Below are 11,968 nucleotides of genomic sequence, written 5' to 3'. Positions count from 1 at the left end.
TTGTGCTTTGTATTTTAAAGAACATTTACTCTTTATAAAGCATATATTTCTAACCTTGGAAAATATAAAATGGAAAGGGGATGTGAATACCTTTGATATGTACATTCAGCAGAACAATGTGCTGCCGGGTACAGTTGCATGAACATATACACATCTCCGCTTTCTGTTAGATAAAATTTTAAGCAGAAAATTTTCTTTAGGAATCAGTTATCCCCCCGGACTTATGTACAATGTCTGGCTAACTAACTGTCAACCTGTGGGTCTGTCCACCAACCCTACAGGACCTCATATCCCTCCCTTCTCAAATGCCTACTTCTTCCCTTCCCTTCCTCCCCACCATCAGAAAACAGACAGATACACAGTCATCAGCTTCTCAAACTTGATTTTATTGTAATCATCACCATTGGTGGTGAGGATTTGTCCAATGTGGTTTCTCCATGTTTGACTAGTTCTCCTCACCCTCCTGTGAAGATCCTTCAGATAAGCCTGGGTCTTCATCCTCCATTGAATATCCTTCAGCTGAGTCTAGGTCTTTATCCTCCTGTGCATATCCTTCAGATGGGTCTAGGTCTTCATCCTCCTGTGAATATCCTTCATATAAGCCTAGGTCTTCATACTCTTGTGAAAATCCTTCAGGTAAGTCTAGGTCTTCATCCTCCTGTGAATATCCTTCAGCTGAGTCTAGGTCTTCATCCTCATGTGAAGATCTTTCAGATAAGTCTAGGTCTTCGTCCTCTTGTGCAGATCCTTCAGATAAACCTAGGTCTTCATCCTCCTGTGAAGATCCTTCGGGTAAGTCTAGGTCTTCATCCTCCTCTGAAGATCCTTCAAGTAAGTCTAGTTCCTCATCCTGCTTTGAAGATCCTTCAGGTAAGTCTAGGTCTTCATCCTCCTGTGAAGATCCTTCAAGTAATTCTAGTTCCTCATCCTGCTTTGAAAATTCTTCAGATGAATCTAGGTCTTCATCCTCCTGTGAAGATCCTTCAGCTGAGTCTAGGTCTTCGTCCTCCTCCTCTTGGACTGGATTGATGGAGTTCTCTCGGGACTGGTCATTCTCCAGTTGATTTGAATTTATTTTCTTAACCTTCCTGTAGCAAAACACTAATACTGTTGGATATTCTGATGTTTTCATCTTTTTCAAACTCGGTTCAGGGGCTAAGTCCCTGTTTGGTGTCTCCTGCATGTGTTAAGAAAACAGGGAGAGGCCAGAAAGACATTATTTTGGGTGAATAGGATAGAGACTGGATAGCAAGGGGGGCTTTATGAGAAGGAATGCAGGTTGAAGAAGGGGTTTGTGCCAGAGAAGAACAAGGTGGAATCATAGGGTAGGGATCTATGGGGAAGAAGAAAAGGAGCATGGGTAGGGTCACCTGTTAGTCCAAACTGCACCATTTTGTAAGCTCCCTGATATTTTGCAGACCTTGGTCAAAGTGAAACATTCCATGGGGGTTCAGGCCGGGAGAAACATCCTGCTTAACCACCTGACCACAAGGAGGACAAAGGCTCAACTAAAGAAACATCCCTATCATATCTTGCTTGGCAAAGTTCTAAGGAACACCACCATGATATTCCACCAGAAAAAGGGCCACACCACCTGATCATAAGAACATCTTATCAATATCCTGCCGGGCAGCAAGCCATACTGCCCAGATCCCTCCCACCCATACCTGTAAGGACCCCAGGCTGTAAGCAGTGGTGGGATCTGGCATGAAGCTGGTCCCCCACTTCCACAGTTGTCTGCAATATTCCTGTCCTGTTGTTTGGGCTGCCCCCTCTCTGTGTGCCTCTCTGTGTGTCTTTCTTTCATCCCCACCTTCTCTTTAAAACCTAACATTTTGGTGTCAAAACCTGGAATGGTGATTGGGTTCTAATGGGTAAGTTTTCTTTTGCAACCGGGAAAGCAGCAAGCAGCACAAACAAGACTGGGGCCTGCTTCCAGATCCTGAGTGATCTCCCTGTTCCTAGTCCGGTTCCCCTTATTCTCTAGTCTTCTCGAGCCCTGGGCTAACCTCCAGATATTGATCAAACTCTCCAGCTTTTTTTTCCCCCTTCCTTCCCCTTTCTGGGCAGCTGCAACAAGGATCACCCCCATTGCTGGACATCACATCCAACACTGAGCTTCAATTAGTGGGTGAGTGTCCCTCTTCCTCCTTTCTGGATTCCTTTCTATTTCTGCCTGTTCTCCAAAAAAAATCAAGTGCTGGGTGAGAGTTCTCCCCAGTCACCAGGTGACTGCAGCCTCCCTTTTCAGGGGACAGCCTCAGAACGCTTGCCACTCTGGCCGCTCCGGCCTCTGGGGAGCATAAATAGTACGGGGCTGCCCCGACTCTCCAGGTCCCTTCTCCCAGGAGGAATCAAGTACTCACTTTCCTCTGGGGTATTCACTTCTCTCTGGAGTGCTCGCTCCCCGCTGGGGTATTCACTGCCTTCCAGGGTACTCACTTTCCTCAGGGGTATTCACTCCTATCCAGAGTATACACTCCCCTCTTCCATAAAACAGAACATTCAACTTCCAAATTCAACATAATCTTAAAAACTTTCTCCAACACAATGGTAAATGATCTGAAGTGCTTTGCTTATCTTCTTTCATGCCTCACTCTCTCTCTCTGCCAATCTTATTCACCTTTTCAAATATTCCTCCTCAAGGAGAAACCCCCCAAAATGCCTCCTCCTACAGACAAGGCTTCCTCCTCTGAATTTCAACCTGGCCAACACACCCTTTCCTCTGCCTCCTGCCCACCACCAATCCCTCCACCTTCTCCTTCGGATCCGGCTCCTCCACCCCCTTATTGTTGCCCTCCATCCCCCTTCCTTCTCCACCTCAAACCAGGTCTCACGCCCAGCCCTCTTTTGCCGAAAACCAGGCACGTGTCCAAAGGTCTTCCAAAGTCCTTCCCTTGCAGGAGGTCGCGAGGGCTGAAGGCATAATCTGAATTCAAGTTCCCTTCTCTCTAGCTGACTTCTCCCATAGTGAAAAGAGACTTGGCTCCTTTTCAATGGATCCTACCTCCTTCCACAAGGAATTTCTCTACTTCTCTAAGTCTTATGGCCTTACCTGCCATGACATTTATGTCATCCTCTCCTCTACCCTCACCTTGGAGGACAGGGAACACATCTTTATTGGCACCCAGGCCCATGAGAACACCCTCCACCAACAAGATGCTTCTCATAACCCAATAGGAACCCTAGCTGTCCCCAGAACTGACCCCAATTGGAATTTTCAGGCGACTTCCGTAGACAGACAGAAACCGGGCCATACGATATCATGCCTTCTAGCTGGCATAAATAAAGCTGCCCCTGCTCCTTTCATCTCCCGCCTTTCAAAGGTCACAACTAAATAGACCACCTTAAGCCCTAATACCAATAAGGGCAAAATCGACTTCCATTTACACTTTATCTCCCGGTCAGCCCCAGACATTTGAAAAAAACTTTAAAAACTGGAGGATGGCTCTCAAACCTCCCAAAGAGACTTAATCAAAGTGGCCTTTAAGGTCTTTAAGAATAGAGAGGAAGAACTAAAAACCCCAAACCTAAAAAGGGACCAGGCTAAATACCACATGCTGATAGCTGCCACTCAACAGGGTTCCCAAGGCATACAGAATTCCTCAACTTGGCAACGGTCAACTCCAGGAGCCTGTTGTAAGTGCGTCCAACATGGACACTGGGAAAATGTCTACCCAATCCCAGACACTCTGGAAACCTTGCCCCATCTGTGGTATCAAGCAACACTGGAAGTCAGACTGTGCTCAGTAAAACTCTTCATCCTGCTTCACCACCTGTACCTGAAGTCTGATGGGGCCTGGAGTCCACCGCCCCCACCGCCATCACCACCACAGAACCCAGGGTAATGCTATCAGTCTCTGGTAAGCCCATGTCTTTCCTATTGGATACTCAATAGGACAACTAGTTACTCAGTTTTACCAGAATATTCTGGACCCTTTTTCAGTTCTTTGATCTCTATTGTGAGAATCAATGGAATCGCCTCTAGGCACAAACAGACTGGTCCTTTAATTAATTAATTGATTAATTTATTTATTTTGAGACAGAGTTTTGCTCTGTCACCCAGGCTGGAGTGCAGTGGCGCGATCTCTGCTCACTGCTAGCTCTGCCTCCCAGGTTCACACCATTCTCCTGCCTCAGCCTCCCAAGTAGCTGGGACTACAGGTGCCCGCCACCATGCCTGGCTAATTTTTTTTTTTTTTTGTATTTTTAGTAGAGATGGGGTTTCACCATGTTAGCCAGAATGGTCTCAATCTCCTGACGTCATGATCTGCCCACCTCAGCCTCCCAAAGTGCTGGGTTTACAGGTGTGAGCCACTGCGCCCAGCCCCCAGACTGGTCCTTTATTATACAACCTATTCAACACCCCTCTTCACCCACTGTTTCCTGGTTATTCCTCAATCCCCTACATGTATCTTGGGGTGGGACATATTAAGTCAATCCCAGGTCTCCATGCAATGTGGCTCCTACAATTCTACAACTTTTATTTTACTCTGACACCTAAATGCTTCCCTCTTCTCCCACTCATCCTCATTATCTACCCTGTTACCTTCTGTTAATTCTGAAGTTTGGAATGTTTCTAAACCCACAATAGCCACACATCACATCCCAGTTAAAATAACTCTTCAAAACCCCTCCATTTTCCTTCATCAGTCTTAACATATCCTTAATCCAGCCTTGCTTAGGGGCCTAAAACCTATTATCTGTAAATTTTGCAAGCTCAAATTCTCAAGCCTGTCAACTCTCACCACAACACCCCTTTTCTGGCTTTCCAAAAGACAGACAAGACTTACTCCTTTGTCCAGGATCTCCAAGTTGTTAACCAGGCAGTGGTACCAATCCATCTGGTGGTCTGCAACCCATATACTCTACTCTCCCATATTCCTACATCTACCACACACTCCTCTGTGTTGGAGCTAAAAGATGCCTATTTCACTATTCCCTTAAACCCAGCTTACCAAAGTCTCTTTGTTTTAACTTAGTCAAATCCTAGTACTCACATGTCCACCCAACTAACATGGATTATACTCCCACAGGGGTTCCGGGATAGCCCCCACCTATTCAGACAGGCCCTCATCAAGGACCTAGCTGAACTTCCTGTTTTTCCTAGTGCCCTCCTCCGATACGTCAATGACCTCCTTCTCTGTAGCCCCTTCCTTAACCTGTCCATTCAACACACCACTCAGGTTTTAAACTTCCTCCATAATCGAGGATATTGGGCCTAACCCACAAAATCTCAGGTAGCACAAACATGGGTTTGTCCTAACCCCTAATTCTCGAACCATCCCAACCCAATGAAAGGAGCTAATTTGGGACATGCCCCTTCCCCACACAAAAAAAAGGACCTCCCCTCCTTCTTGGGCCTTGTGGGATACTTCTGGCTGTGAATTCCCAACTTTGACTTGCTGGCCAAGGCGCTCTACATAGCCTCTCATGGGCTTATCCTAAAACCCCCAAACCCAGCTTATCCCATAAATTCCTACAAAAACAAAACTAAACTAAACTACACTAAAAAATGCCCTTTTAATTGCACTGGCACTGGGACTGCCCAATCCCAAGCCCTGTACTTTGTATGTATATTCCGACCAAGGCCTTGCTCTTGGACTACTCTGCCAAACATACGGCGACGCCGCACGAGCCATTGCACATCTCTCAAAACAACTGGACTCTGTCATCCAAGGCTGGTCACTCAGACTAAAAATCTTGGGTGTGGCCACATCGCTGGCCTTAGAGGCACGGAAACTCCCTCTCTACCAACACATTACTATTGCATCTTCCCATTACCCACAGGACCTCATAAACCGTCAATTTCTTCTATCCCTCCCACCATCCCACTTTCAGCAGGTACATGCCTTATTCATAGGTAACCCTCTGATCACCTTCCAGAGATATAAAACTCTCAACTCAGCCACCCTCCTTTCTGTAAACACTTCCGACTCTAAGCTCTCTCTCTCCTGTCTGGACCTCTTAGACTCCCTCTCCTCCCACTTCGAACACATTTCAGGTGCCCTTTTGCAGGGAACACATACCTGGTTAATTAATGGAAGCTCTTTTAGGGACCCATGTCCAGCAGCTGGCTATGCCATCATTGCTGAAAATAAACTCCTAGAATCCAGTGCTCTCCCACCCCATGCTACCTCTCAACAGGCAAAGCTAGTTGCCCTAACCAGGACCCTCACTCTAGCAAAAGCAAAGAGGGTCAACATTTACACCAATTCCAAATATGCATACCATGTCCTACACTCTCATGCCTTAATCTGGCAGGAACAGGGTTTCCTAACTACAAAAGGAACCCCCATAAGAAATGGCAAACTTATACATAAGCTGCTGGGGGTGGATAAACTACCTCTGATGGCCACCATTATCCATTGCAAGGGACACCGGAAGGCTACAGATGCCATAACCGAGAATTCAGCAGCCTGGCAGGCAGCCCTTAAAACCCCATCGTTATTGCTCATTTTCCCCAGCATACACCCCGTATATACCCAGGAGGAACAAATCCCAATTGCCAGGGCTGGTGTCATTCAGGAAAAAATGGTTCTACCTCAATGATAAAGTGTCTTGCCCAAGTTGAAAAAACCTTCTGTACTTTTATATGTGCACAACCATTTCCATGCTGGTTACTGCCCCTACTCCAGCTTTTAAAAACTTATATACATTCTTCCACCATAGCTGCCCATCTCAAACATATTACTAAGGCATGCTCCCTTTGCACTCAAACTTCCCCTCAGGAAGCTATCAAACCACCTCCTTTCCAACCACAAGGCCTGAGGACACTTACCAGGGCAGGACTAGCAAATCAACATCACTCACATGCCCCCCATAAAATGATTCCTCTACATTCTGACAATAGTAGATACATTTTTCTGGATGGATAAAAGCTTTTCCTACCACCACCAAAAAGGCACACACCATCGCTTCTATTCTCTCCACTCATATTATCCACCGGTTTAAACTCCCGTTTTGCATCCAGTCAGACAATGGGCCAATTTGTTTCACAGTTTAACCAACAGCTGATAAAGGCTCTAAACATTAAATAGGCTTTGCATATTCCTTACCACTCCCAATCTTCAGGAAAAATTGTATAAAAAACAACAACTAACCAAACTCTCCCTAAAGGTTAAAATGGCCTGGACTTCACTTCTCCCACTGTTCCTCATGCGTTTATGAGTCATTTCCCAAAAGCCCCTCAGCCTAAGCCCATTTAAGCTCATGTACAAATGCCCCTTTATCCTCCAGGATCTCCCTGTATTCTCTCCCCCTTCTATATGGAATACTTGGCCGGCGTTACACCTCACCCAACACCTAATGAGACAGTATGCAAATGCTTACTGACCCAGCCTAAACGTCCATCCTGAAAACACTCCTCCCTGTCCCTACAGCCAGGGGACTGGGTCTGAATCACAGACTCCTCCTCCTCCCCTCTCCAACCTAAGTGGATGAGTCCTCACCAGGTTATCCTAACTACTCTGACTGGGGCAAAGCTAACATCCTTTCCACACTGAATGCACCATTCCAAACTAAAAAGAGCACCAGATCCACATGTAGAAATTTGCTCACCCCCAAATTATTCTCCTTCCCTTACAGGACCAACCTCACTGTACTTAACAAGAATTCCAGAAGTTGCCAGTACAAATGCCCTAGTCCATAACACTCTCCGTCGCCAATTTCCAATATTTTACCTCCTACTTTATTTCAGATCTTTCCTGGTTTCCCTTCCCCATGTCCCTGAATAGTCCTGCCAGTTTCTCACACTAATGCAGGAGGTATGACTGCAGGGCACCTTCCAAAATCTCACTCCTACTCAAATCTCCTTTTTCTCCTTTGTCCTCTTTGTCTGTGGGATATTCTAAGTGCCCACCCTGAATGTCTAACAATTGAGCCCCCTTCATCAGCCTCACACATTGCCCGTTAAATCAGTCACACTCCCCTTTTACTTCCAACTGTTAAACTTGTTTGTCCACACAAATCCATTAGTTCACAGCGCTTCCTGTCAACCTGGCCACATAAACCTGGTCCAAAATAAACCTGCATCTCACCCAATTGACCAATTCATTCCCCAACCTGTTTATAATCTTGCTCGGCTAAACACCTTTTCCCCCCAATCCATCAAATCCACCCACACCGTCACACACAGGGCTGTCACCCTCCTTCGCCTCATAGCCTCTTAACTGAAGATGTTACCAGTCAGATTTCATAAAACACCCCCTACCAACCCCTCCCACACCTCCTACCAACCCCTCCCCTCTCTGACAGCGCCGCTCTCCATGTATCCAACTCAAAGGTGCTCCCTGGAAAAAATCCACAAACAATTCCTTCAACTGCAACCTGTATCCTTCTGCCCTGTCAGGACCACAGTGGCTAATAGTTACAAAAACCCATTTCCCCCTCTCTCTCCAAAACCACACAGCCTTCACCTCCTCCCCCACCACTATTTCCTATCCGGCCCTCAGAGGGGCTACCCTTGCTGGCAGCTATTCAACTTGGAAAAATATAAAAGTTAAAACAAAGGGTTTGTGCAGAATTCAACCCCCACCTTCTCATGGCTTGCCACCATAACCTACAACTTTTGTCTGTCCACCCCCAGTGTCTTCTTCCTTTATGGCACAAACTCTTATCTCTGCCTACTGGCCAATTGGTCAGGAACATGCACCCTGGTGTTTCAGTCTAGACATTGACATTTTGCCTAACAAGCAGACCATCCAGGTTCCTTTAGTAGCTTCTGTCTCATCTTCCTCCACACACACTAAGCAGGCTCTACATCTCATTCTAGTGTTAGCAGAACTAAACATCTCTGCTGCACTCAGCACTGGGGTAGCAGGTGGCCCCTTTCTTAGGGCCCTTAATCTTCCTCCTCCTGATACTACAATTGGCCCATGTATACTCACCTTCATATCCTGCTTTATCTCCCGAAGGCCAAACTCCCTCGTCCACGCAGCCACCCAGCAACACATGGATACCATCCTTCTCCTCTGCCAAGTCCAGTACCAGTGCCCCCAGGAATACCACTCTGAAGTCCAACACCCACTGCTTCAAAACCCAAACCCTGATTACAGCTCCCCTATTCAGCAGGAGGCAGCCAGATACTCAACAACGCCCCTCTTCCTTTTATACTAAAGTAGAAGGCAAAGAATGCGAGTCCAAACCACCATTTAGTAAGCCCCCTGCTATTTTGCAGACCTTGGTCAAAGTGAAACATTCCATGGGGGTTTGGGCTGGGAGAAAAATCTTACCTAATCATCGTAACACAAGGCGGACAAAGGCCCAACTAAAGAAATTTTCCTATCATATCTTGCTGGGCGAAGTTCCCAGAAACACCATAATGGCATCCCACTGGAAAAAGGGCCAAACAGCCTGATCATAAAACCATCTTATCAATATCCTGCCAGGCAGGAAGCCATACTGCCCAGGCCCCTCCCACCTATACCTACAAGCACCCCAGCCTGTAAGCAGCGGTGGGCTCTCGCATTAAGCGGGTCCCCCACTTCCACAGGTGTCTGCAGTATTCCTGTGTTGCTGTTTGAGCCACCCCCTCTCAGTGTGTCTTTCTTTCACCCTCACCTTCCCTTCAAAACCTAACAATCTTACCTCATCATTTTTGTTGTTGGATTCACAGGGGCTCTTTCTCTTCTCCCCATTGGTGCTTGAAGTTGGCTGTTCCATGATTGTGGTTGGTTGTAGAATGTCTATAGTAGGCTCTTGTAGAGTCCAGACTTCCACAGCTATATTGAAGCTTCCCAGGGGAATGTCCCAGAGCTCTTGCCCTCCCTATATATACCCTCCTGGTGACAAGGCAAAGCCACGCCCTTGAGCTTTGTTTGATCATACAGGCAGCGTCCCAGCCAATGGCAGTCCTAGGGTGGCTTTGGCATCACAAAGCACCACTGCTGCCCACTCCCTGGGCTTGCGGGGGAGGGGAAAGTGGTGTAGAGGAAACCAAATGCTGTTGTTGTTTCGGCATCCCCTGAAGACGATGCATCCCAAACGGATCTGCCGCCGCTCCTCATTTCTCCATGTTTAATGTTCATGGTTCACATGGAAGCGAGAGGATGGTTCCTTCAAGCCCTTCCCCACAGCCATTCCTAGTAAGTGATTCATTCTTTTGTCTTCCAGCACCCACCATGCCCTAGTATTTTACATGTCTCACCTCAAATCCCTCCAAGCTAGTGTGGCTACATTTAGTTATTAATTACTAGTTACATTTAATTATTATTAATTAATAATAATAATAAATTATCCCATTTCCCTCCTATAGTTCCTTCATATGCACCTTGAAGACGATTTACTTTTAGGCTACTGCCAGGCAAATTTCAACCCATGTTCTTTTGCGCAATGTCCATGTAGAATCTGAAACAATGGCCTTCAGTCTGTCAGAACTTTAGTGAATAAACATTCTTTACCGTGTATCCTAGTCTTGTTTCAAATGAGGGGTGTATGTTCATAGTAAATGTAGTCTCTCAACATGAATTCTGCCAGTATGTGGGTGGGGGAAGGAGTGGATATTCAAGTGCTGGAAGTTGTTCTCAGTGTTTACATTCAGGATACTACAATCTAAGATCAACATGTGCACCAGTGTGGGCATAGTTAAGCTTTGTACTGGAGGTCGTGTCCAGTGCCAAAAAAAAAAAAAAAAAGCATTCAGATTGGAAGGGAGAAGTAAAAGGATCTTTTGTCAAAGACTACCTGAGAGTATATGTAGAAAAGTCAATCTAAAAAAATGCTTCTACAATAATTGAGGTTAGCAACATTGCAGAGTGAGAGATCAACATATACATCAATTGTATGTTTATATATTAAAAGTTATATATTAGAAGAGACAGTGTTTCAGCCAGTGGTAGTCCTAGGGTGGACTGGAAGTTAATTTCAACAACTGAAAGTTGAAACTAAGAACAATTGCAATTTAAAATATCACTAAAAGTAGTAAGGCTCAGGGACAAATCTGAACAAAGATGTAAGTGACTTGTACGCTGAAAACTACAAAAAAATTGCAAAGATAAATTAATGGCATAGAAAAATTAAAATATATTCTTTGATTTTTGGTTAGATGATTAATATTGTAAGATGGCAGTTATTTCCAAATTCATCTATAGTTTCAACTTAATTCTAACCAAAATTCTAAAATAGCTTTTTAATAGAAATTGACAAGATAATTACAACATTCATATGGAAATGTAATGTGCCTAGAATAGCCAAAAGACAAGTGTTGAATCTTAAAAAGCTCTGGATTGTATCAATGTCAGTGTTCTAGTTTTGATAGTGTAATGTGGTAGTGTACTGAAGAGTGTACTATTGGGAGAGACTGGTTGAAAGGTACATAAGGACTCCATGTATATATCTTTGAAACTTCTAATGAACTTATAATTGTTTCAAAATAAAAAGCTAAAGATATTTTAAAAGACAATCAGAGAGAGGACCAAATATAGAGAAGGCGTGGCCCTAGGTTCCTCCCACAGGTTGACACTTGTCTCATCCTCTATAGGAAATAACAAAACTTGATAATGGAAAATAAATTTAAAAAACAAAACACAAGAGAAACAGACCCTGGAATTTTGTTTCAGTGTTCATCAAGGTCACATATCTTTACTTCATACACCATAAAATCAAGAGAGGCCTAGCAAAATACGCTGCTGACCTCCAGACACAACCAATTTATTGCATTCCCATAACGGTCATCTAAACACAAATGAACCAAAAGAAGATTGGTATTAATGTACATAATTTTTTTAGCAAACCTCAGATGTTGTCAAGAGTTCAACAGTTCCATGTATTAAATGCTCACAAGCTAACTTCGAATAATTTTTTGTACTCTTGTCTGCAATTAACAGTGAGAATAACACCCTGTCATGTCATGTTATAGAAAAAACAAAACAAAACAAAACACCAAAAGGCCACATCAAATAGAGTAGGTCAGAAACTGATTACAATTGCTGAAAATAACAGCTTTCAATTACTTTATTACCTTTTAAAA

The 11,968-nt window shown here is 44.7% G+C and overlaps 1 protein-coding gene across 2 annotated transcripts; it reads right to left on the bottom strand.

Annotated features, from left to right (window-relative positions):
• Positions 1-445: 445 nt before the first annotated feature.
• On the bottom strand, positions 446-9,663 carry LOC702242 (sperm protein associated with the nucleus on the X chromosome N1). 2 transcript variants are annotated; one of them, XM_077988262.1, is made up of 4 exons: positions 9,589-9,663; positions 8,029-8,034; positions 978-1,177; positions 446-587 (listed from the first exon to the last, which is right to left on the bottom strand). In XM_077988262.1, the coding sequence occupies exons 1-4, from the start codon at positions 9,661-9,663 to the stop codon at positions 446-448; spliced, it is 423 nt and encodes a 140-aa protein (XP_077844388.1). The 2 variants fall into 2 exon arrangements, with proteins under 2 accessions (XP_077844388.1, XP_077844389.1); XM_077988263.1 differs by having other exon boundaries at positions 446-615; positions 1,006-1,177.
• Positions 9,664-11,968: the final 2,305 nt, after the last annotated feature.

The sequence above is a fragment of the Macaca mulatta genome, chromosome X (assembly GCF_049350105.2).
Source record: "Macaca mulatta isolate MMU2019108-1 chromosome X, T2T-MMU8v2.0, whole genome shotgun sequence".
Classification (NCBI taxonomy): domain Eukaryota; kingdom Metazoa; phylum Chordata; class Mammalia; order Primates; family Cercopithecidae; genus Macaca; species Macaca mulatta.
Note: the sequence above shows the minus strand (reverse complement) of the source record. Positions and strands in the feature narration are given on the sequence as shown.

Bases quoted from the DNA above. Each gene is read 5' to 3' on its own strand.
- LOC702242 (XM_077988262.1), bottom strand. From the start codon at position 9,663: ATGGAACAGCCAACTTCAAGCACCAATGGGGAGAAGAGAAAGAGCCCC. The intron at 588-977 runs TTCACAGGAGGA...ATATGAAGGATA, and splicing joins CTAGACTCAGCTGAAGGATC to TTCACAGGAGGATGAAGACC.